Below are 25,836 nucleotides of genomic sequence, written 5' to 3'. Positions count from 1 at the left end.
CCCTATGGATTCGGAATACTGGGTAGTACCAAAGTTCACAATCTCAACAGTGACGAAGGCTTCGTTTGTCATACATTCTGACATAGTTGTGTTGCTACTTTCTCTTTCTGGACCATTACCAAATTGATAAAACATACAAAATGCATGTATCGACTAAATTAAGTCAATAAATAACCTACCTAAAAGCATATTATTATAAGCATTCAATCCCAGAAAAATCACATATATATAAATGATCTTCAGAGGTAAACTATAATTAGTGACCTTATCATTGAACTATATTTATTTACTGTAAAAAGGAAAAATAAATAATATTCTTCATAATCAGTCAGTTTTCCCGATACTTTTTTGCTTTGATCTTCCATCCCAATTCGAAAATCTTTTCGACAAACTGAAGGAACACTTACTATAATCAGAACACACGTACTTTTAAATTTGCAAGTATTACAATTATTTGTCAATCTGTATGTTTGTGTGCTGCTCTTACTTACTCTGCAATAGCTCTCTGGGACAAATCTTCCAAGTCTCCGATGTCAAACAGCTGATTGCTGCCAAGTCCGAAGGTCTCACGGCACGACTTTAAAAACACATTAATGTTATCCTGAAAGACACATAAAGCAAACTGCAACTTCAAACATTGCAACACTCGTATAATCTCTGGAATGTGGTATTTAAACATTTAAATGACAACACTTAATGTATTTGAAAGAATATCTAAAGACAAATTAACTAATAATTATGAAAAGAATATACATGAAAATCCCTCAGTAATCATTTAACAGTTATGGAAATCCTGTACAACAATTTTTTACACGAAGACAAAAAATTCCATACACTTATCAATGTGAAATGAATATGGCGATCCTTGCTTGCATAAAGTTAAATATTTAAACATTCTTGTAGTAAAACAACCAATCAAGCCTTTGTGTAAACATCCTTTAGCCGGGAGAGCAGTTTTGTGTAAGACCTGGCTAGCAGAACAGGTCCTTTTTGGATCTCTTGATGTTGGCAGGAATTATGCAAACAAAGATACTCCAATAAATCACCTAATTTGATAAGACCTCAAAGCCGCAAGTCTCTACCATGGACCTCTACAGCACTGTCAGGATGTTAGGGAAGTATTTACTTACGTTTCAATGAATAAATCAAAAAGACCCCAAATATCATCCAGTATTTACATAAGGGACAACATTCCCAATTGAGAAAATGCATGCAAGTTATTATGCTGCATTGCGCACCCAGTTGAATAGGGGGAAAACTTCATAGTTACCTTGCAAAGCAATAAACATGTAATGCATCAGTGAAATATTCAATAAAAAAAAATATCAAATGGATTTTGTGTGTCAAGTCATTAAAATTCTTTTCTCCACAAGGCACCTATAGGGTGTTCATGACCGTCTGTATTATGGTGTAATTTTCAGACTCCGTGAAATAGTGTCAGTCTGTAAATGATACTGTAAACATCTACATTTTCTAAAGTGCTTGATGCAGTTTGGATAACTGAACTCTAATCGGTACTTTAAAAATTAGCTTTAACAATATCTCAGGTAAACAAGAAGTTTGGTCTCGTACAGAATTTTTCTAAATCCTAAAAAGACATTCTCCTGCTGTATAAACTTTAGTTACAAATTTATTCAACACATTCGTATTTCTCTCCCAACGTAGGGATACTTATGGAACATCCATTAAACGGTCTACAAATTTTCATCATTGTTAGACCATAAGAAAATACACAAAGTAATGCCTTGATTTCATTCAAAACTGGGCAACGTTCACTTTTGTACAATAAATGATATATAAGTAGGTTTGATGCTTTAGATGCAGAATTTGGAACCCCACTATTTCTTCGACCTTTACAAGAACTGGAGACACAGGTTTCGATATAGATCTCTGTCCGATATGCCTTGTTTTGTGTTACAACCCTGACAATGGGTTCTTGATACAGGAGAAGTACTGTTGACAATACACATGGAGACACGAAATCCATGTCTCCCCCTCAGGACACATACCTACACAAGCATTTATGATAGACCAGTGCTGATAAACCAAGGAAATGGACACAGGTCTCAGTAATCGCATCATCAAAGCATTTTTCTGTTGCCTGAACTGAGCGCAGTTACTTAAGTCAGAATTTCATCCAAGCAAGAAGGCGGTTGTTGGTCAATATTTGCTTTCATTGGAAACATTACCCTACTGTTGGCAGACAAAACGTGCCTGATAATAAAACAAATTTATCAGGACCTCTACTCATAAGGTCAATAGATGGTGCTTCAACTTTCATTCAATATTACAATTAAGAGCAGCAAAACTTCATTTAGTTTGGCTTATCATACTTCTAATAAAAATTTTGATTATCAGCAACTTCCATCAGTACAGACCTTTCATACAGACTTGCAAATGATACACTGACATCAGCACTTACAAAAACGTAAAGTGTCAAGATATGTTTGTGAAAAAAGACTTCCAGAACCATGGAAAAGGCTTACGATGGCAAATTTTATAACGAGATACACCATACAACCTTCAACTTATATTGAAATAAAGCTGTGCTTTTTACCTTTTAGTTCACCAAATGTGAAGACTACTTTTAATATGACAAAGATTTTGACAGTTAGGCAGGTTGGATAAAAAAACATCCCTATCACATCATCTCAAGAGGCCTCCAATACTTCCTGTGACATGGTACATGCTCTGGGGGCCATGTCGAAGCTCAGTCCTCTGCTCTATGGAGCGGCAAATTAACATAACCTCAAATAATTGAAGATATCTTCAATTATTTGAAGATATCATCAATTCATTTGATGCGCGCAACAATTTAATTAAAGATCTCTTCAAATAATTAATGATATCTTCAATTCTGAATTATTGCGTGCATTAAATGAATTGATGATAGCATTAATTCTTCAGCTGAATTGATCCGCGCTTTAATTGAATTAATGATCTCTTCAAATGAATTAATGATATCAACAATTGAATTGATGTACGCTACAATTCAATTGAAGAGAGCAATAATTGATATAATGCGCGCATTAAATCAATTGATGAGAGTAATAATTGAATTGATGCGCGCATTAATTCATTTGAAGAGAGCAATAATGGATTTAATGCACACATTAATTCAATTATTGCTCTCTTCAATTGAATTAATGATGTCTTTAATTCATTTGAAGAGAGCAATAATTCTTTTAGAGAGAGCAACTAAATAATTAAAGATATCTTCAATTTAACATAATCCACAATTGAATTAATGATCTCTTTAATTGAATTGTTGCTCTCTTTAAAAGAATTGATGTGCGCATTAATTCCTTATACAAAAGCATTGTAAATAATTAAAGATATCTTCAACTGAATTAAAGAGATCATCAAATTATTTATACCGAGCTCTAAATCAATTATTGCGAGCAATATTTCTACGAAATTAATGCTCTCATCAATTGAATTGAAGAGAGCAATAATTGAATTAATGCGCACATCAAATCTATTATTGCTCTCATTAATTCAATTGATGCTCTCATTAATTGAATTGAAGAGAGCAATAATTGAATTAATGCATGCATTAAATCAATTATTGTTCTCATTAATTCAATTGATGCACGCTTTAATTCAATTGATGAGAGCAATAATTGAATTGAAGTGCGCATTAATTCATTTGATGAGAGCAATAATTGATTTAATGCACACATTAATTCAATTAAAGAGAGCAATAATTGAATTGATGATATCTTCAAATAATTGAAGATATCTTCAATTATTTGAGTTTATGTTAATTTGGCGCTGGTTTTTGTCTACAGTTCGCCTCTAAGTCTCCTTTGGCTGACCTCTGTCTCTCCTCCCCTGGGGTGTCCAAAGTAGAACTATCCTGGAGAGTGAGTTGGATGGCATGCGGTAGACATGTACCAGCCATTGCCAGCGTGGTTCCTGAATACTTTCCACTGTGGTAGTCTGCATCCCCGTCATTTCTTGCAGGTCTTCATTGAAGACGACATTTGGCCAGAATACCCAGAGGATAAGCCACAGGCACTTGTTCTGGGATACTTCCAGCTTCCTTTTGATAGTAGAAGAGGTTTTTCAGCACTCTAAGCCTTACAGGATGCTGAGGCATTGCTTTTAAAGATTTTGACCTTTGTGTGGGTGGATCTCCAAATGGTCTTGAGCATTAAACATTTGTTTGGCTTTGGTAATCTGGACGTTAATTTCCTGATCACAGACACCATCTGTTGTCATCTTGCTGTCCAAGTCTACACATTCCCTCATGTCCTACAATGGCCTTCCACTGAGTCAGGCTACGACCAGGTCGTTGATTGAGGCGTTCTTCCGTAATACCTGAATCTTTCTGTCGTTGACCTTGAATCTGTATCAATGAGGCTTTCTGTCTTTCGCTGTATGTCCTGGTTTCTGCTAGACAGCAATCCCAGGTTGTCCGCATAATCCAGGTCCTCTAAGACTGAGGACATGGTCCATTGTATACCTTGCCTCTTGCCTTGGGTGACACACTTCATAAGCCAGTCAATTGCCAAGGAGAACAGCATTGGTGATGGGATACATCCTTGCCTGACTCCTGTGTCCACCTTGAAGGACTCTGTCAACTGGTTGTTGTGGATGATTTGGCACTCGAAATTCTCATAAAGGGACTTGATGATGCTCACCAACTTCTGTGAAATGCCATATTGTCAAAGGATCTTCCAGAGTGAGGCATGATGTAAGCTGTCAAAAGCCTTTTCAAAGTCCACAAGTACCACATACAGCAGATTGTTCCATTCATGTGACTGTTCAAGGATCTGCTGCAGGACAGAGATGTGGTTGATACAGGGACGTCCTTTCTAAAAGCCTGCTTGTCCTTGGTGCAGTGAGGAGTCGACAGCTGTTGTGATGCACTGAAGGATGATGTGGCTGAAGACCTTGCTGGTAAGGAACAGAGCAGAAGTGTGATGCCTATCCAGTTGTTGCAAAATTTTCCCAGGTCTCCTTTTTTCAGCAGCTTCATGACAACGTCCTTCTTCCACTTATCTGGGATGTCCTCCTTGTCCTAGATGTCCTGGAGGATATGCTGAAGAATGCATGGAGTTTCCTGTTCTGCTTTCAACATCTCAATGCACACACAATCCTGTCCTAGATTCTTGTCATTCTGGAGTCTATGGATGACTCCCTTCACTTCCTTTATCTTGGTGGGTCTCATGCTGATATTCAGATCTTCATCTGCCTCAACAATGTTGGTGAGTATTGAGGACTCTGGCCTATTTAGGCTTTGTCGAAAGTGCTCGCTCCATCTCTCAAGTTTGGCCTGCTCTTTTGTGATAGGCGTGTCGTCTTCTGTCTTTACTGGTAGGTCCTGGTTCTGCCCTCAATCTTAATTCCTGGTGATCTGATCTGTTCTCTTTCTCCCTGTACTAGGCTGCTGCTCTCTTTCAATCTAGGTGACTTGGTGTCCAGTAACTTCTTCGTCATCTGCCTCCTCTCCTCTATTGTTCTCCATGCGTTTGTAGATATCCATTCTGATTTAGTACTATATCTATAGCCAATGGTCTCCATCTCTGCTTCAATCATGGCTTTGTTGAAACTGTCGACAGTCAATGCTACTTATGTCTTGAAGGATGATGAATAGGTTCCTCAGTGCAATGTTGAACTCTTGCTTGATGGCTGATCCCTTCAGCTTCGCAACATCAAGATGCTAAGTGTCACCCCCGATCTTCGCTTTCCTAAACTTTAGCCTCAGTTTGGCCTCCAACAGGCTGTGGTTGATGCCAACATCAGCGTACCTTCTAACTTGTTCATTCTGCAGGGACTGCCTCCACTTGCCATTGATGATGTCTGGTGATGCCTAGGTCAATTTGTTAATTGCCTTGTGGGCAAAGTGTGCCGCCAATGACAAAACCATTCTCTTTACAGAGACTGCTAAGTCTCTCACCGTTGTCAGTGAGGTCCCTCGCACTGCCCCACGACACTCTCCCTGCCCTTATTGTTTCTGTCAACTCTCGCATTAAAGTCTCCCGTCAGGATATCACGTCTAGGGACATTGTCCGTAATTGCTTGGGGTACACTGTAGAACTGGTCCTTTTCCTCTTCATCGGCATCATTGGTGGGTACATAGGCAACAATAACCAAGAGTTTGGTGTACTTTGAGTTCAGCCTCATGTAGAGCAGGCATTCACTGATGGTTCTCCACTGCAATACAGCACTGGCCTGCTTTCTGCTGATGATAAAAGCATTCTCTGCCTGGTGGTTGTTGTCTTGTCTTCCTGACTAAAATGATGACCTCCCCAGACTTCAGTGTTTGCCTTCAGGTCCAGTCCATCTGGCCTCAGTCACTCCTACCATGGTGGGGTTTTAGCTGTTCATCTATTTCTCTGCCTGTGTCAATCTTCCAAAGTCCTTACATTCAAGCATCCGAGTTGAATGTGTTGTTTTGGAATTGGAAGATCTGCTATCGGATTGGAGACGTCCTTTCAGTTTTGGACCCCCATCGTCTTAGCTAGCAGGTTTTTATAGGTTATAGGGTGGGGTTACTAGCCTTATGCCCTACCCTCCTCCTTTCTCATCCAGACTTGGGACCAGCCATGACAGAGTTCATCATAAATAATTTTTCTCTCTAAAAAATTATAACAACTATCTTGGTCTTTTTGGAGTGTTTTATTAGATATTCATATCATGCACCAAATCTCAGCAAAATTTGAACTCTAGAATCTCTTATTTGCAAGCAAAACACCTTTTTTTTCACATTCCAGAAAAAATCATAAAATAATTGAGAGCTTGTATTACTTTTTCGATGGTGAAATCATGCTTCATACGACGTGCTTAAACAACAATTAAATAAAATTTTAGTGGAATGAGCCACCTTAGAGATATCTAAATGAAGTAGGAGGCAGAAAATTTAAAGCTGAACTAGGAATCGATCCCGGGAACCCTGCAACTGTGAGCTATTGGAGGCTGATACTCATGGTCCATATACCCTAATCCACTAAATAAACAAATTACTATAGTTTTTTATCTGATGGCATTATAGGTATTTTACAGTATGAAGTTTATTTGACACTTCATATTGACTCCTTTGTGGCATACAAGTATAAAATCAACTGCTACTCATAAAACGGTAACAGAATATTAAAACTGCTCTGACTTTTAAAATAATTTTCCGTAAATGCTCATTGAAAAACGCATACCCGAACATACACTGCACACATACACACTAAACAAATCATACACAGTAAATTATGCTAATTGTTTAGAAGATATTATCAGAAAATCAATGCCACAATTGATTGTGTGGTAATCAAAGCAGAGAGTTTGGAGTTAACTGGCAGTTACATGTACCTTGTCATTTAGTGTTGAGAAATGTTCTTTGTTCAAAGTGTGAACTATTCTCGACATCGCATGTGTTTACTACTTTTGGAACAACTCTCTCATGACTTGAAAAGTTAACGTTGAACCGAGAATTGAAATGCTACATAAATACAGTAATAAATCAAGCCAATTCATTGAATTTATGTCCCACGCTTCAAGTTATATCTCCTATTTGATTTGTGCTTTTTAAAAGGTAGAAATTTTATATGAAGACTCTTCTTGCATGGTTTCATTGCTAAATCACAATATTAGAGACATCATTCAAAGATAATTTGTTACCTTATGTGAACAGCTGACCTTGACCTTTTGATCTCAAAAGTGTTAAGTCATTTTTTGAGATAGAGACCATTCATGTAAAATTTGATTGATGAATCTTAAAATAGTATTTGAGATATTTCTTACCATTTGAACTCGAGTGATGGAAAGGAATGGAGATTTTTTAAGTTACATTCCATTGCTAAAGTGCAAATACTGTCTGAGACATCCTCCAAAAACCATATCTGACATGTTGCTCTTTGACCTTTTGACCCCCAGAACAAACAGGGTCATCACTTTACCACAAAGACTCTTCATGTGAAGTTTTATTGCTTATTGTAACTCAAACAGTACCTGAGATGTCATTTCAAAACCATACCATCTCTTACAATATGTGACCCTGTGACTATGACCTTCAACCTTCTGAACTGAAAAAGCAATAGGAGTCATCTGTAAGTCATGGAGACTGACTTCATGTGAAGTTTCATTGATAGAGCTCATCCATAAACCATTCATCATAATGTGACCATGACCTTGGACTTTCTGACCTCAAGAAGGGTCATAGTTCTTCATGTGATATGCAAACCAATGAGTTATAGAAAGATGGACAAACAGCCCCGAATTGACATCCCCCAATTTTCACTGAAGCTGGGAAAAAAAGTGGGAATTCATTAGGAAGGGGAAAACTAATATAAAGTACAGCAGAAATTATCCCTATGAAAACTAACTTTCCAGAGGAAATTCTGCTTTCAGCTGGTTTTCTGAAGAGAAATTCAAATTGGGTGGGTGAGTAGGGGGTGGGGAGGGGGGGGGTGGAGAGACCTATATGGCATATTATCATCTAAGACAGCTTAGTGTCCTTATATCCATACAGGCAATAAATCATCTATTTGATTCTTTTAAGACGTCTTTAATTTCAGACATGCAATAAATGAATTACCATATATACTTGCCTATGAGTCGGTTTGCCTGTATGTCAGTTGTATATTTTTTAGGTTATTTTGGAGTATATAGAGTTGTTTTAAAAAAGTACTATACATAACACCGTCCAGAAAAATACTAATCTTCTTAGGATTTGCCTGTACGTCAGATATTATAGAGTTTTGAATCCAATTTTAACTCCCAAAAACCCAACTTATAGATGAGTATATAAGGTATCTCTCTCTCTGTGTCTTCATATCGAAACAAGCAATAAATGAATTATCTATTTGAACCTTTTAAATAGTCTAATTCACATTACCTATCTAAATCAGGAACTTCTCTCTTGATAACTGTACAAAGTCCAAAGAAAGATAACTGTGACAATTTATGGTGAAAACTTACCAAACCGGCAATGGCACCTGGCAATTTGTTGATTCGTTTTACAGATCTTGGTTTCAAACAGTTCAAAAGCCTGAAATATAATAAGTATAGAATTGAGAAGAAATTTGTGGGCCACAACCCTCTCTTAACTATAAATACTTGCCTTCGCTTAAAGGAAACTGAGACATATAGATTGCAATGGCTTCATGATCACTCCAACGTCATGAATTAAGGGCCTTGATTTCGAATAAAATCTGGGCTACACTACAAAAGAATCCTGGATTATCAAACTTATCAAAAAAAATTCTTTAAATAAAGATTTTTCCTTTGCATCCAAATTTTAACTCGATCACTGCAGTAAAACGATTATGGTGGCCAATAAATCTTGCTTGACTGTGATAAACCTAGATGGTATACCAGCAAGTAAATTTCTTAATACCTAGTACATGTACGTGTCTTTAAGTACACATAAACTTGTAATAGAATTCCACATCAATGAATGAAAGATGTATTTGCTTGCAATAATGGTGTATGATCGAGGATGAAATTCATTTTCTTTTTCAATGTAAATCTAATATTCTAAGCTAAGAAACACCTACCTTATAAACATTTATATAACACAGAAAAATATATTACTCTTGACAATGAAAGATAGTCATGTTACAAATATATTTTAACAGTGATTATATACATAAAGTCTTAAAAATTACTTTGAAATTTATTAGAGACAGTGAGTGTTTTGAATACAGAATTAAGTCAATTACTTTCGACTACATAAAAATTATGTAAACATTATGTAATGATGTTCAATGGGCCTTTGCCAATTATTATAATTGTGTTTGTGCCAATAAATATTTGTATTTGTATATATCTGTGTGTGTGTGTGTGTGTGTGGAGACCATACAGTATAATTAAGTTTCCAGTGTCATAAATTCTGTTCCTTCATGGCAAAAGGGCTATAATATAATGTCTTAAAAAATGAATGAATGCTGGCTTATAAATTTGACTGATCCCTTTTACTTTATGAGTCTACATGGGAAGGGCATTAATTGTCTCCCTTCATTTGGGCCTGAACTTTACTCTTTTATCTACAAATGTTTTGTACCAAGCTGAATTTGGCTATATATTATCATTTCTGGAAAAGTTGAAAATATATATATATATATATATATATATATATATATATATATATATAATAATTTGTATATGTGACAGTTTGAATTGTGTATATATATATATATATATATATATATATATATATATATGCATTTATAATTAAATTGTACCATTTTAACCTCTAACTAATAAATAAGCATAAAATTCATTCTCACTTTCTTTGTTGCATTTTAAGATTTGATCAAATTCACAAAAATTCCTCAGTTTTAAATGTCCCTTTTTTAAAAGAAATAAATGGCTAAAATATCATAAATTAAGCTTAATAAATCTAAGAGTTATCTCTCTTGTTCAGCACCTGGTATCTAGTTTCATATTGAATTTCAATAAACATTTTCTGAAAGTTCTTTACAAGTAAATAATGACCACCATGAAACATCTGGCCCTGGGGTTATAAACTTAAATGAGCTCACTTTTGATCTGTAATTCAAATCCCCTGGGCAAACTGTGATAGTGCTATATAAACGTATGATACATACTTTGATTAAAAATGATTATAGGTCTCCTGACTCTGAATATATGTCGATCACGTACTGTATCAATTTCTGTTTATGAAGCTGTATCTTAAATTGCATTCAGCTCATCTCAATTACACAATAAAATTATAATGTTTTTTATGCCATAACAATAATCATGCTTGACATGCCTATATGTTTTAATACAATTTCTATACATGCTGCACCCTTTATTATTGACGATCCTACTGATCGATGAAATCTTTTTTCGAAAAATGTAAACAATGCTGTATGGCCAACATATGTCAGTATCTGCTCAAAATGTTTTAGCCCTATATGTAGCTGTAGTATACCGAATGACCTGATGCACTCTTCTGACTGTGGACAAATTAAATGCTATAATTACATCAATAAAATTCTGCATCATTTATCATTTAAGCCCTGCCTTAAAACTGACAATATTTACATGATATTGACCAGAAAATTAAGATCAGGAAAAATATCTATCAACAGCAAACATTTTTCACATAAAAAAAAATGTAGTCTAGAAGATTATAACCCTTTTCCATATGATCACTTGAGTGCTTATTAATTTAAAACTAGCTCCCACATCAGTCAATGAATGCACTGCAGCCCTGAGGGTATAATGATATGGGGGTGTGATGACAATGAAAACTAATCAAAAGGTAGATCATGAGAGACTAGTATGTTTCATCTTGTTTATTACATACACTTTGATAGTTTAAGGGAGGAAAAGAGCGAGGGAGAGGGGTGTGCTGCCAATAATATTCTTTAACATTAAGATATACAGAAATGTAAAACCACATGATAACATTAAAAAAAATTCACAATTACATGAAAATTATCTACATTTTCAATGAAATCAATGAAGTTGGAAAAGTTCAAGTATATATTTAGGTTTAAATCAATTTAATAGCTGTGTACCTAAAATGTTTGGCTTTATTCAACACCCCTTTCAGGCATTCTTTGATTTATTGTACACCTTTAATGTGTGACTTGTACTTAATACATGGACAATTAAGCCACAATATATGTTAACCTTTGCAATAATCTTACACATTTGGTGGATTACAATATTAGTTTACATTTATATATTGTTAAAAGTCAATAGCTTTAAAGTCATGTTGGTCATCTTGGATTCTGATCATTTCAAAAGGGTTTTACTGAAAATTTGCTTCAAACTTCCTTTGGGTCAAATCAGTGACCCTACTTACTTGTTCCAATTCTGGCTATTTACATTGTATAGTTTCTATACAAGTTTAATTCAATCGTTCTATCTTTGACAAATTGTTATTGCATAGACAACCAGACAAATCACATTCCTAACTCATAGACAACCACAGAGAGCCTATATATCCTTACCACACACACGATCAAACAAAGTGCATCCCTAATGCAAAGATAACCACAGAAAGCCTATCCTCACCACACAAACGATCCAACAAAGTGCATCCCTAATGCAAAGATAACCACAGAAAGCCTATCCTCACCACACAAACGATCCAACAAAGTGCATCCCTAATGCATAGATAACCAAACAAACAATCTCTAACATGTCCTAAACAACCAGAGAAAACCCATCTGTAACATTAACCAGACATAGCACATCCCCATCAAACAGACAACTGGAAAAAAACACATCCCTAATGTACACACAACCAAATACATAACATTCTTAACTCATAGACAAACACACAAAACACATCCCTAACTCACAGACAAACACACAAAACACATCCCTAACTCACAAACAACTAGACAAAACACATCCCTAACTCACAGACAAACACACAAAACACATCCCTAACTCACAGACAAACACACAAAACACATCCCTAACTCACAGACAAACACACAAAACACATCCCTAACTCACAAACAACTAGACAAAACACATCCCTAACTCACAGACAACTAAACAAATAACATCCATAATTTAAAAACAACCAGACAAAGCAATCCCCAATACAAAAACAACCAAATAGATAACATTCCTTGTAGACAGAGCACTTCCCTTACACATAGGCAACTAGACAAAGAACAGCTCTGCTGTATAAACTCACATATAAGTTGGTTTTTTAGGAGTAAAATTTTGACTCTGAATTTGTCCCAAAAAATGTGTGAATGAAAACTTTAAGAAATTATTTCCTTATACTCATTCAGTGTTATTGGTAATAAAGATCAAGATCGACGTTAAGAAACTATATATATGTACAACAAAGAAACATAACTCTTGCTAGATGATCAGTATCAAGCTGAAAGACAATTTGATAAAATTACAAGAGGGTCAATGTTAAATTCCTGACAAACAGTCACCGGGTGTGAATTATATGAGAGTATGTATAGTAATGTATAGACAACCACAAAACCACATCCCTAATACAGACCACCACAAAACCACATCCCTAATACAGACCACCACAAAACCACATCCCTAAAACATACAACCAGACAAAGCATATCCCTAAAATACAGAAAACCACATCCCTAATACATAGACAACCATACAAAGAACATCCCAAATACACTGACAACCAGACAAAGCATATCCCTAATACATAGACAACCAAACAAAGCATATCTCTAATACATAGACAACCAGACAAAGCACATCCCTAATACACAGACAACCATACAAAGCACATCCCTAATACACAGGCAACCATACAAAGCACATCCCTAATACACAGATAACCAAACAAACCACATCCCAAATACACAGACAACCATACAAAGCACATCCCTAAAACATAGACAACCAGACAAAGCACATCCCTAATACACAGACAACCATACAAAGCATATCCCTAATACATAGACAACCAGACAAAGCACATCCCTAATACAAAGACAACCATACAAAGCACATCCCTAATACATAGACAACCATACAAAGCACATCCCTAATACACAGACAACCATACAAAGCACATCCCTAATACATAGACAACCATACAAAGCACATCCCTAATACACAGACAACCATACAAAGCACATCCCTAATACACAGACAACCAAACAAATCACATCCCTAATACACAGACAACCATACAAAGCACATCCCTAATATATAGACAACCAGACAAAGCACATCCCTAAGGCCAGAATTAAAAAGGAGTTTGCTTGCCATCGCGCGACCGACCCATTTTTAACCCCCCGACTGGATAGTTTTTAATGACATAATTTCGGCCATGTGGTTTTTTTTCACTCGATTTTCCGACTTCTGTTTTTCTTTCAAGTTCCTATCCGCGTTTAGTTCATCTTCACAAGTCAACGATTATTGATTCATTACCTCGCACCATGCTCGAATCAGTCACCATTCAAAACACGGGGTTGGGGATGACATAATAAGCTAAAATTAAATCATCCAATGAGATTCCTCGTTTAATATGCAAGTTTGGAAAGAGCAAAAACAGAAAGTAAACAATGGTCTTCTTGGGGTACTTTGAACATTGCGTGTTGTTTTTATTTTGTAACGAGGTAACTAATCAATAGTCCTTGACTTGTGAATATGCGTTTTGTTTTTAGTTTTTTTCTTTGCGGCGTTTTGTAAATCGCCCCAATTTTAAGCGCTCAAATGATCGATTCGGCACATGGTTTACTGGTAGAATTTTATCTATCCAACGAGGTATCATTCGATAGTTATGTACACAAACAACAACTGTGTCCGATGAAAATGTAAATGGGTACCCCTAATATTCGGAAATGCCCGCAATTTACCGAAATGCCCCGAGGAATTAGTTTTCGAAATACCACCTAAAAGTATCGAAATTCCCCTCTTATTATATACATTAATGCATATTAAGTTTATATATGTTAATCTTTTATGATAAAACGTTTTTAAATTTGTGATTGTAAATTTAAGGAATTCAATTGTGTTCATTTCTCGCATTCACAATGTTTCAAAGAAAGATAACTCTAGCAAAATTTATACATAACATATTTTTATTTTCCAATCAAGGGCCCTCAAGGGGCAGCCTGAGATTTTTTCCCCTATACAATATTTGTTTGAATTGCAAAATATATATGAATGTTTATATTTAATTCAACTTAAGCAATGTATATAAATAATGATTAGGAAATAATGGTTGAACACATTCTTCTAAATGAAAGAAAAATAACATGAGTTACCTTCCTTAGATTAACACAAATTCTAATAAATCAAGACTCTTTTTTTATTAAAAAAATTCTGTTATTTTTTCTTCAGAGACAGTATTTTACACATTGAATCAGTGAATCCCTAATCTTTCAATTTAACTTTAAAAAATTTATTCAAAGGGGAATTTCGTTAGTTCTAATGGGCATTTTGGTAATTCAAGGTACCGCGGAGTACGGATGTAATGTATCAGAAATCGTTTGACCAACATCATTGAACATGAAATTGTGTTGAGTTTATATGAATATTGTTTTAGACCAACAACAATGCTACCAAGTTTCAGTTGCATAATACATGCATGTTACATTGGTCATTGAGAGTAAAATCATGGCAACCAAGACTCTAGACAAATTTGAAAAAACAATGGACATATTCAAGACCTGGAAAACAAACATCCACAAATTAAGTAACCTATCAGAATAACAAAATGATATATGAGCCATACACAAACTACTCCTGTCCATGAAGTTAAAACTGCACTTTTTAGAGAGGTTTCTGACAGTTCTGCAAGTAATTCACTGTTATAAGGTTAATTCATCAAAAGAACACAAAATATAAAAACAGAGATTTGATATTCAATATATTTTCAGCAAAAAAAAAAAAAAAAAAAAAAATCCCTACCAACCGACCCAATATTTTTTATGACCCTCGGGCTATGGCAAACAAACATTTTTTTAAATGTGGCCTAATACATAGACAACCAGACAAAGCACATCCCAAATATACAGACAACCATACAAAGCACATCCCTAATACATAGACAACCATACAAAGCACATCCCTAATACACAGACAACCATACAAAGCACATCCCTAATACACAGACAACCATACAAAGCACATCACTAATACACAGACAACCATACAAACCACATCCCTAATACACAGACAACCAGACAAAGCACATCCCTAATATATAGACAACCAGACAAAGCACATCCCTAATACACAGACAACCATAAAAAGCACATCCCTAATACACAGACAACCACACAAAGCACATCCCTAATACATAGACAACCAGACAAAGCACATCCCTAATATATAGACAACCAGACAAAGCACATCCCTAATACATAGACAACCAGACAAAGCACATCTCTAATACATAAACAACCATACAAAGCACATCTCTAATACACAGACAATCATACAAAGCACATCCCTAATACACAAACAACCATACAAAGCACATCCCTAATACACAGACAACCATACAAAGCACATCCCTAATACATAGACAACCAGACAAAGCACATCTCTAATACACAAACAACCATACAAAGCACATCCCTAATACACAGACAACCAAACAAAGCACATCCCTAATATATAGACAACCAGACAAAGCACATCCCTAATACACAGGCAACCATACAAAGCACATCCCTAATACAGTCAACCATATAAAGCACATCCCTAATACATAGACAACCAGACAAAGCACATCCCTAATACACAGACAACCATACAAAGCACATCCCTAATACACAGAGAACCAGACAAACCACATCCCTAATACACAGAAAACCATACAAAGAACATTCCTAATACATAGACAACCAAAAAAAGCACATCCTTAAAACATAGACAACCAGACAAAGCACATCCCTAAAACATAGTCAACCAAACAAAGCACATCCCTAATACACAGTCAACCAGACAAATCACATCCCTAAAACATAGACAACCAAACAAAGCACATCCCTAAAACATAGACAACCAAACAAAGCACATCCCTAAAACATAGACAACCAAACAAAGCACATCCCTAAAACATAGACAACCAAACAAAGCACATCCCTAATACAGTCAACCATATAAAGCACATCCCTAATACATAGACAACCAAACAAAGCACATCCCTAATACATAGACAACCAAACAAAGCACATCCCTAATACACAGACAACCATACAAAGCACATCCCTAATACATAGACAACCAGACAAAGCACATCCCTAAAACATAGACAACCAAACAAAGCACATCCCTAAAACATACACAACCAAACAAAGCACATCCCTAAAACATACACAACCAAACAAAGCACATCCCTAAAACATACACAACCAAACAAAGCACATCCCTAATACAGTCAACCATATAAAGCACATCCCTAATACATAGACAACCAAACAAACCACATACCTAATACACAGACAACCATACAAAGCACATCCCTAATACATAGACAACCAGACAAAGCACATCCCTAATACATAGACAACCAGACAAAGCATATCCCTAATACATAGACAACCAGACAAAGCACATCCCTAATACATAGACAACCAGACAAAGCACATCCCTAATACATAGACAACCATACAAAGCACATCCCTAATACACAGGCAACCATACAAAGCACATCCCTAATAAACACACAACCAAACAAAGCACATCCCTAATACATAGACAACCAGACAAAGCACATCCCTAATAAATACACAACCAGACAAAGCACATCCCTAATACATAGACAACCAGACAAAGCACATCCCTAATACACAGACAACCAAACAAAGCACATCACTAATAAACACACAACCAAACAAAGCACATCCCTAATACACAGACATCTATACACAGCACATCCCTAATACATAGACAACCAGACAAAGCACATCCCTAATACATAGACAACCAAACAAAGCATATCCCTAATACATAGACAACCAAACAAACCACATCCCTAATACACAGACAACCATACAAACCACATCCCTAATACATAGACAACCAAACAAACCACATCCCTAATACACACAGAACCAGACAAATCACATCTCTAGCACATAAACAACCAGACAAAGTATCTCCTATTGTATCTGTTTGGTGTTTAGATGATACAGTAGGAGCTTATGTCTCTAGTGTAAAAATCTTTAACAGATCTTTTAAAGTACTTACTCGCACAAAAGCACACCATTCTCCAGGGATTTTCTAAAGTCATCAGGATGAGCAAATTTTTTTCTGGTCACTGCCTGTAAAAAGAAAACAATAAGAAAATTTGCTTCAAAAACTTTACACAAAGATTGTTATCAAATGTTTATAGAACCAAGACATATTCCTTACAACAAGGAAAATATCTTAAATTGCAATGATTGTCCTCTATAGAAAAAGAGCTTTTAATTGTTGCATACAACAGACAAAATGTGCAGGCATTAAACTTATAAGTGTCCCATATATAAAACAAATTATTTTCATTTCTCAATCATTCAGTTAACGATTGTAATGGTTTCAGGCTTAGTTCAGCTGATGTCTCTTTTCATACTTGCGAGAAATGCACAGATTTTTTATCTGTTTTACTTTTGCTAAAATGTTGATTTGAATTTTTTGATAAACTGAGAGATCCAATCTAAGGTTTTGCCCGTGAAAGCATTCTTTACGTTCATTTGTTGGACTCCACAGAGACCAGCATCCAACAATCAATGGGTATATTTCAATAAAATATCAATTTGACTTCTAACATTCTGGGAGTTTAATATAGCTCCCAATTGGCTATATATATGTACATGTTTGTGCTGTTTAAATGATGATAAGAATTTACATGACAATTCATCCACGATATTACTCTACATAAACCTCCTCAATTCTCAGATTACCCATGATTAATTATTCTGTTCAGAGCCATCAGGCAGCTTGGAATATAATAAGCCTCTTTTGCATTGATTAAATAGATAAATGGCAGCAACGTCTGATCCTTGCCCATAGTCGATGGTGAACCAGAACAGAGGGTCTAAGTCTTCACAGTAAACTTGGCTGACAAAACACTTTTAAATACTTTGCATGAGATGAGAAAAGGTTATTATTAAAATTGGAATATTGATTTCAGTAAAAACCAACAGTTATCACTAGCATGTTGATGTCATCATGTGTCAAAGGTTAATAACTTTGTTGCAAACAAAAACCAAAATAGCAATAACAAAAAATAGATTTTCTCTATCTGATTTTTGCACTGTATATAAATCTTTAATCTTTGGTACGTCCAATGCATCTTAAACCTGAATTCTGTGATCTTGAACTGTTGTAGAGAGGTCAAAACTGAGTTAGAGGCCAATGTTTGTTACATTTCAGGACATATAAAGTCATGTCATTTTTTTCTCATTTTAGATGGCACACTTCATAAATTTTCACCACTACCAGGTGTCACCCATGCAGGGAAAGAAAACATATAGAATTCAGCCAAGTGTGTCTGGTATGAAAGGTATGCTGTGTAGACAAGTTTTTCCTTCATTCATACTGTTGGTACAGTTCAAGTTGGCCTGCAACTCAATATCGCCATGGATTTAGTTGCAAGCTAACTGATCGTTGATTTGCAACTCAATACACCATTGCAAGGTTATATTCTTAAAATGGTTGCTTTATCAACCACCGAGAGAAAGGGTAGAAAGTGCAGGGAACTAGCTTTCAGCCTTACTCTCAGTGTTATCAAATTCATTAAAACTTACACATGCTTTTATGAACTTGCTTAATGCAGAAAACTTCAACCACACCTTAAAGTGTTCCACATAAACTATTGTTTAATCTCTTCAATCATAACATCGATTAAAAACCATAAATAATTCTATTTCATGGGCTCTATTATGAACAACTTATTCCTAACTTTTCATACTTGTAACTCTTACATACATGCTTCGATTAGCACCTTGGAACACGGATGGTCTACGACAATATGCATATCTCTGGATCCTAAATTAAATTCAGAATAACTCCTTCATATCTGCAGCTGTTGACTTGGGGAGCAATCAATTTCCTCAACCCTTTTGTATAGGATGGCCATTCAAAGAAATTATTGACGATTATGGTTTTAAGTGATAACATAACGTATAGATTATAGAAAATTGGTTGCCCACTCCTACAGACTGTTCTTGGTCAAATACAGCTTTAATAAGCCACTGTTCTCTGTTTCGTTCTAGTTTCTACGTAAGCATTGAGCCTTACTGTAAACAGTTTTAAGCTTCTCCTAGCATTTCTAAAGCCAATATATACAAAATCACTGTCCTCTCAGTACGACGGGGGTATTAAGGATCACATTGAAAACACCTCCGTATCAGCTTTTAGCAATCTTTTTTTTTTTTAATTTAATCATTTACACCCTGTTAAAATGTTCCAATACACTACACATTTTAATTCTACCCCATTGATTTTGAAGTGACCTGGTTTTGACCAATGTTTGTAAGCATTTATATAGCTATAGTAAATATTTTGTGACCTATCTAATCGCGCGTGTTTACCCAAATTAAATCTACGGCAATTGTAACCGATGCGATGACAAATTTCATTTACAGAGCTATCAGTTTTCTCTAATCTACTACGTATTCACGTCTCTCTATTTTGATAAAAATAAAACTTTATATACATGTGAATGTCACGTTACTTCTCTCTCCGCTCAACAAAAAGGTGTCACCTGAGGGAGAGTGATTTTTTTATAGTGTCAACTACACAAAAACAGACTAGGGCAATTATTTTGTTGACATGGTTTTCACTCACCGAAATCCATCGCTCTGCTTCATGAAGTGCAAGCTCTGTAAAAAATTCCATCTCCTCGTCTTGTCGGAGCCTGATGTCCAATTGCTCCTCCTCACCCTCGTCCATTCTCTCAGAATTCGTAGTCATATCCACCCATACACACAGATATTCAAACAGTGGCCTGCGTGTTTAGTGACAAGACAGAACCTCCGGACAACCTAACACGCTTCAGTGAACTTCATCGAAACTTGGGTGCCGTGGACTTACGCAACCGGGCGTAAAGATGCGACGTAAAGGCGAGAGAAAACTATCCTCCTCAAATTGAACAATGTCCCCTTTTATCTCGATTTATTTTTGTGTAATTCGTACTGTTAAATATCACTGACAGGTGCTCGCTCGGAAAATTTTACCGTGTCGATTCACGGGGCGCGTTAAAAACAAGTAGGGAAAATTTGTGTAGGGCTGGGAAATTCGACCAGAGGCCCAATGGTTACCTGGGTGCCGCAACGAAAAACGAAATACACTTGTACTTTTGTAGGACTACCATGCAGATGATTATGTTATCTTGAATTCAAAAAGAAGTTGATATTTCATTTATAAATATTATCAAGTTGGTGTCGCACTTGATACTAGAGTTGACAGATAGCTCAAATCATGCTCCCTCCTTCACCAACAACTCGGCATTTTGAAATCTTTCCAAGTTTCAAGTTTATTAGTATTCGCTCGTGTCCACTGCATGTATATCAACATTATATTTTTGTAACTAGAACTCAACCCTTCATTGTTAGTTTGTCATTTAATTAAATCATGCATGTTCAATGTTTATGCTCGTTTGGGCCCCCTCCGTGTTTTGGGAAGAAATCATTTCTTGAGTTTAAGACCCCCGCCCCTCACCCACTCCGAATACCCTGCACGAGTTGATTTAATTATTTTTGTGTTGAAAATCTCTCTAAAGCATGTCAACATTGTCTTACATACCTCAAAAGTAAAAAAACAAAAAAAAAAACAAAAAAACAACAACAACAACAAAACTCAAAATAAGCCCCTTTTAAAAATTATCCTCACTGGTTATTATAACAGAACAAGGTTTTTACAAGGGGCTTATTTAGAGGGTTTATTTTTACTTTTGAGGTATGTAAGACAATGTTGACATGCTTTAGAGAGATTTTCAACACAAAAATAATTAAATCAACACGTGCAGGGTATTCGGGGGGGGGGGGGGGGGGGTCTTGAACCCAAGCACCTGTGTTATAGTTCACAAAAATTCGTTGTTAATATCTTTAAATACTGGACACTTTTTAAATTTTAAAAACATTTCGCTGTGTAGTAATCCACACGTATTTAAAATGTTCTGGATACATCCAATCCATGGATTAGTCGTATTTTCACAAAAAGCTTGCGTACACGTATATTTATACAATGTGTTTACTGTTTTATTTTCTGGGCTCAATGAAAGTTTTATTCAGTATGAAACCATCTGAAATAGACATTGGTGTACAAAGGAAAACGCCCTGTTTCGCAATACACCTTAAAATCCATCTCACGAAAAGCGCTTGGATAAATAAGAATATAAAAACAGGTCAACTAACAAAGGAGCACAATTCGTGCCCGTAGTCATTCCTGTTGTATACTTTCAAGGCTCTGCATGGATTAGCTCCAGCATATATCTAGGAACTAGTTCAAGTCTACCATCCACAGCGAACACTTCGTTCTGTGGATCCATTATCACCTAACGCCACGCGCTCGTACTAAACTGCATGGAGAAAGTTTCTTCATCAACTCCATGGAACTGCCTTCCGTTGGATTTTCGAGTCGAAAGATCATTAGCTGTTTTTAAACACAAACTTAAAACATGTCTTTTTTAACATGCATTTAGTCTGTAATTCGGTATTTATGTATACAGTTATTAAAAACAAACAAACAAACCCAAAAAAATCACCTCAGCTTTGATATCAACATTATATTTTTGTACTAGAACTCAATCCTTCATTGTTGATTTGTCATTTGATTAAATCATGCATGTTCAATGTTATGCTCGTTTGGACCCCCTCCGTGTTTTGAATCGGGACCTATTCTAACCCGGATCCCCACGTCGTCGATATATCTAAATGTCGAGTTGAAGGCCACAGTAAGGGGTTTTGTCTTCTCGCGAAAAGCGCTTGGATAAATCCCGCCTCATAAAAATATAAACACGGGTCAACTAACACAGGAGCACAATTCGTACCCATGGGAATTCCAACAGACTGTTGGAAGACCTGGTCACCAAAGACTACGAATGTATTGTCAATGAGGAACTCCATTTTCTTTTTATATTTCAACTTCAGAGCACGTGTGCGTAGAGTGTCATGCATTGCTTTATGGGATTGTTCACATAATGTTTTTTTAATTTTACGAAATGACCTTGATCTAGAAAATAAAATCCCTTGGTATTTGAATTCTTTTACATTTTCAATAGTATTACCAATATAATAACGTTACTTTCGGAAGACGGAAAACCAACTAGAATTGTCAACTTCTATTAAATACAATAGACAAAAAGTCGTTCAACGCAATTTGTAAGTCTTCAGTCATTTCAGTCGTACTAATTCTATTGTCTGAGTAGAATAGTATAACGGGTATAACAGCAACTCATCTTCAATACAGAAAGTAATACCTTGTAAAACAATAGTATTTTTGACGGACAAAATGCCTTCTAAACCATTCATATACAATGAAAACAAAAAGAGGGATACATTTTCACCTTGCCGAACCCCAGCATTGCAAAAAAGGGATTATGTAGTCATACCATTCAAATTTATTATTTGGTTTTATGCCAGAAAACGTTTTTAATACATGTACATGTAAATAATTCACCGTTAATACCATTTTCAACCAATTTGCTCCACGGTGTCGAATGTTTGCTTAAAGTCTACAAGGCATAATAAAAAAAAATTCTTAATTTCTACACATGCATTCTAAAGAAATTGTAACGTATGTGATCTAATGTTGAGTAATTCTGCTAAAATCCTACTTGAGTTTCGTTGATCAAATTCATTTCCTCTGCAAAAACTTCTAAACAGTTATTCAGTATGCATGTGAATAACTTGCTAGCGGGGTCACCTTTATTCTTCTGGTATAAATTCAAAAACGGAGGCCCCGTGTCGTTGGCAAGGTAGAGGACCTTCACTGCTACGGTCCTAGGCGCTAAACATGCAGTATTTCACCTAAAGTTGGTGAAGACCTAATATGAGTAAACACATTCTCAAGGGCATGTAAAATACACAAAACAAGAAGCATTAATGGGCACCTTCCATCAGGCACATAACGTTATTTTAGGGTAGAAAAGACGTCGAATTATGGTTGAAGCCTTGAACAGTTTTGAAAGTATGTTGAAGACACAACATTCTTAAAGCGTTGAGCTTTCGGTGGTTTTTCTCACTTTGGGTTGTAGTCCATCTAAGAAAGTCTCTATCAATAACGATTTTTTATTCTGATCAATAGAGTAATTTTAGTTTTTGTTTTCGCATCTTTTTATGCTTATATGAACGACATTTTTACATATTTTACATTTTTTGGGGTATCATTTCAATGGCAAGGTGTCTAATGTTTAACTGCTCGTGTTTTTCAAATCTTATATGTCCTATGTTTTTCTATCTATCTATCTGGACGATACTATAAATATTTTACACTTATTGCATCATTTTAGTGACAATATTTCTAATGTTTTGACTTAATTAACGATCATATATCTGAAGCTCTGGGTGTGCTGTATGAAAGACGACGATAACGAACAGTGATCAATCTCAACTCCTATTAGAAATACAAAATAAAGAGTTGGGCAAACATGGACCCCTGGGTATACCAGAGGTAGGATCACGTACCTAGGAGGAGTAAGCATCCCCTGTCGACCGGCCACACCCATCGTGAGCCCCTTGTCTTGATCAGGTAAATCGGAGTAATCTGTAGTCAAAATCAGTGTGCCAAGAACGGTCTAACAATCGATATGAAACACGTTAGACAACATTTCACCTAATGATAGGTTGTATTGGCAAACTAGTTCATTATAACAACCATAGAATTTGTTTACTTTAAACGGTCTCCGTTGAAAACCCTTCTACATCCACTCGTTTGTCAGTAGCCTGCCTCGATTTAAAAACTTATCATACTTAAAACAAGCTCTTCAGTATCGAATCAGTTGAGAGATGCAAACACTATATGCAGATGATAATGGAATATTGCTACATTAAATTGACGATTATGAAGCTGGAATCATCCTGTTTTTCATAAAGTTGAGTTGTTAGTTTGCCGTTAATATTCATTTCTACTGAAATATCTAAGTACGAAGTAGATGTGGAGGACTCTGTGGTGTATTTTATCACGCATTCACCGGGATGTGTCGAATCGACATATGGATGAAAATGATTATTGTTAAACATAACTTCGAATAATATACAACCACTGATCAAATCAAGTTTAATCTTTAAAATAATCGGTTTTCAAAGAAATGTCTCAATATTTGTTCGGCTGGGCAAGGTGTCAACCAAGAACTGAATTGATGCGCGCAGGGCGTTCAACGGATGCATGAAATCCCGAACAACAGGGGGGTGGGGTAGGTTATTTCTCACTATCGTGGGTTCTAAGTAAGAAAACTGCACTGGTTTCAACTTGACGAGGTTTAATGTAATTAATAATCAAAGAAAATGCTTATGTACAACTTTTTTAAAGATGTTAGGCATACATAAATAGAAGTGTATGTCAACATCAGGAAATAGCACATTTTCGTCAAACACCATAAACAAATACTACAGGTATTCTGTTTAGAGAAGTGTACATAAAAACTGGTTAAAATAATGCACTTTCAAAGAACTGTTGCTTTTGGGGTACATGGAAGTCACTGTGTGATCGACATCCAAGAACACCAAAATGTCGTAAAGCCAATTGCTGTAACATCAATTACATATATCTTGTGATTAGGCATCTAACAAATTAACTTTGTTAAACACCACCCTGATTTCAAAGTTGTCTTTACAGCTGATAATTAAAAGTAATGCTGAAACTCCCTGTTGACTATTGGTGATCAGGTCTGAATTAACATGGGCACCAACTGTGCTCCTTTATTTGCTGGGTTTTATTATTCTTCTGAGGTAGAATTTATTCAAATGCTTCTACATGCTATGACCTTCATACAATTCGACATTTAGACACATCGTCGATCTTTTAACTATTTATATTCACGTTTATTCATATGTCGATTCGATATATCCCAGTGAGCTCAAAATAAAGCACACCACAAAGTTTCCTATATCTGCTTCATATTTGGATGTTTTATTGAACATAGACGTTAACGGCAAACGAATAACTCATCTTCACAACAAACGAGACGATTTCAGTTTCTCCGTTGTCAATTTCCCATATTCCATTACAACCTGCATATGGTGTTTACTTCTCTTAGCTGCCTCGAAACGCGAAAAAATGTTCTGCGTATGATAATTTTTAAAGTCAAGGCAGGCTACTGACAACTAGGTTTCTTCAGTATCCGTTAAAGTCAACGGTCGTTATAATTATCTAATTTGCAAATACAGCCTGCCATTAGGTCGGGTGCCGTCTGATGTGTTTCATACCATATTGTTTGGCCGTTCTTTCCATATTGATTTTTACTATAATTATACGGATTTCTCCCTTTGC

General features: G+C 35.8%; 1 protein-coding gene across 5 annotated transcripts in view; it reads right to left on the bottom strand.

The window, feature by feature from the left end:
* LOC125667320 (LIM and calponin homology domains-containing protein 1-like) overlaps positions 1 to 21,052 on the bottom strand; it is a 59,494-nt gene extending 38,442 nt beyond the window's left edge. For 2 of the 5 annotated variants that reach the window (XM_048900818.2, XM_056155904.1), the window contains exons 1-4: positions 20,194 to 20,604; positions 17,611 to 17,684; positions 8,917 to 8,986; positions 492 to 601 (exon numbers count right to left, since the gene is read on the bottom strand). In XM_048900818.2, coding sequence (XP_048756775.2) covers positions 492 to 601; positions 8,917 to 8,986; positions 17,611 to 17,684; positions 20,194 to 20,319 — 380 coding nt within the window. In that variant the 5' untranslated portion in view covers positions 20,320 to 20,604. Of the gene's footprint in view, positions 1 to 491; positions 602 to 8,916; positions 8,987 to 17,610; positions 17,685 to 20,193 lie in introns of all 5 variants that reach the window. The other 3 variants (XM_048900816.2, XM_048900815.2, XM_048900817.2) reach the window with 3 other exon arrangements.
* Between the last annotated feature and the right edge of the window lie 4,784 nt (positions 21,053 to 25,836).

This window comes from Ostrea edulis, chromosome 2, assembly GCF_947568905.1.
Source record: "Ostrea edulis chromosome 2, xbOstEdul1.1, whole genome shotgun sequence".
Lineage (NCBI taxonomy): Eukaryota > Metazoa > Mollusca > Bivalvia > Ostreida > Ostreidae > Ostrea > Ostrea edulis.
This window is presented reverse-complemented; position numbering and strand designations above follow the sequence as displayed.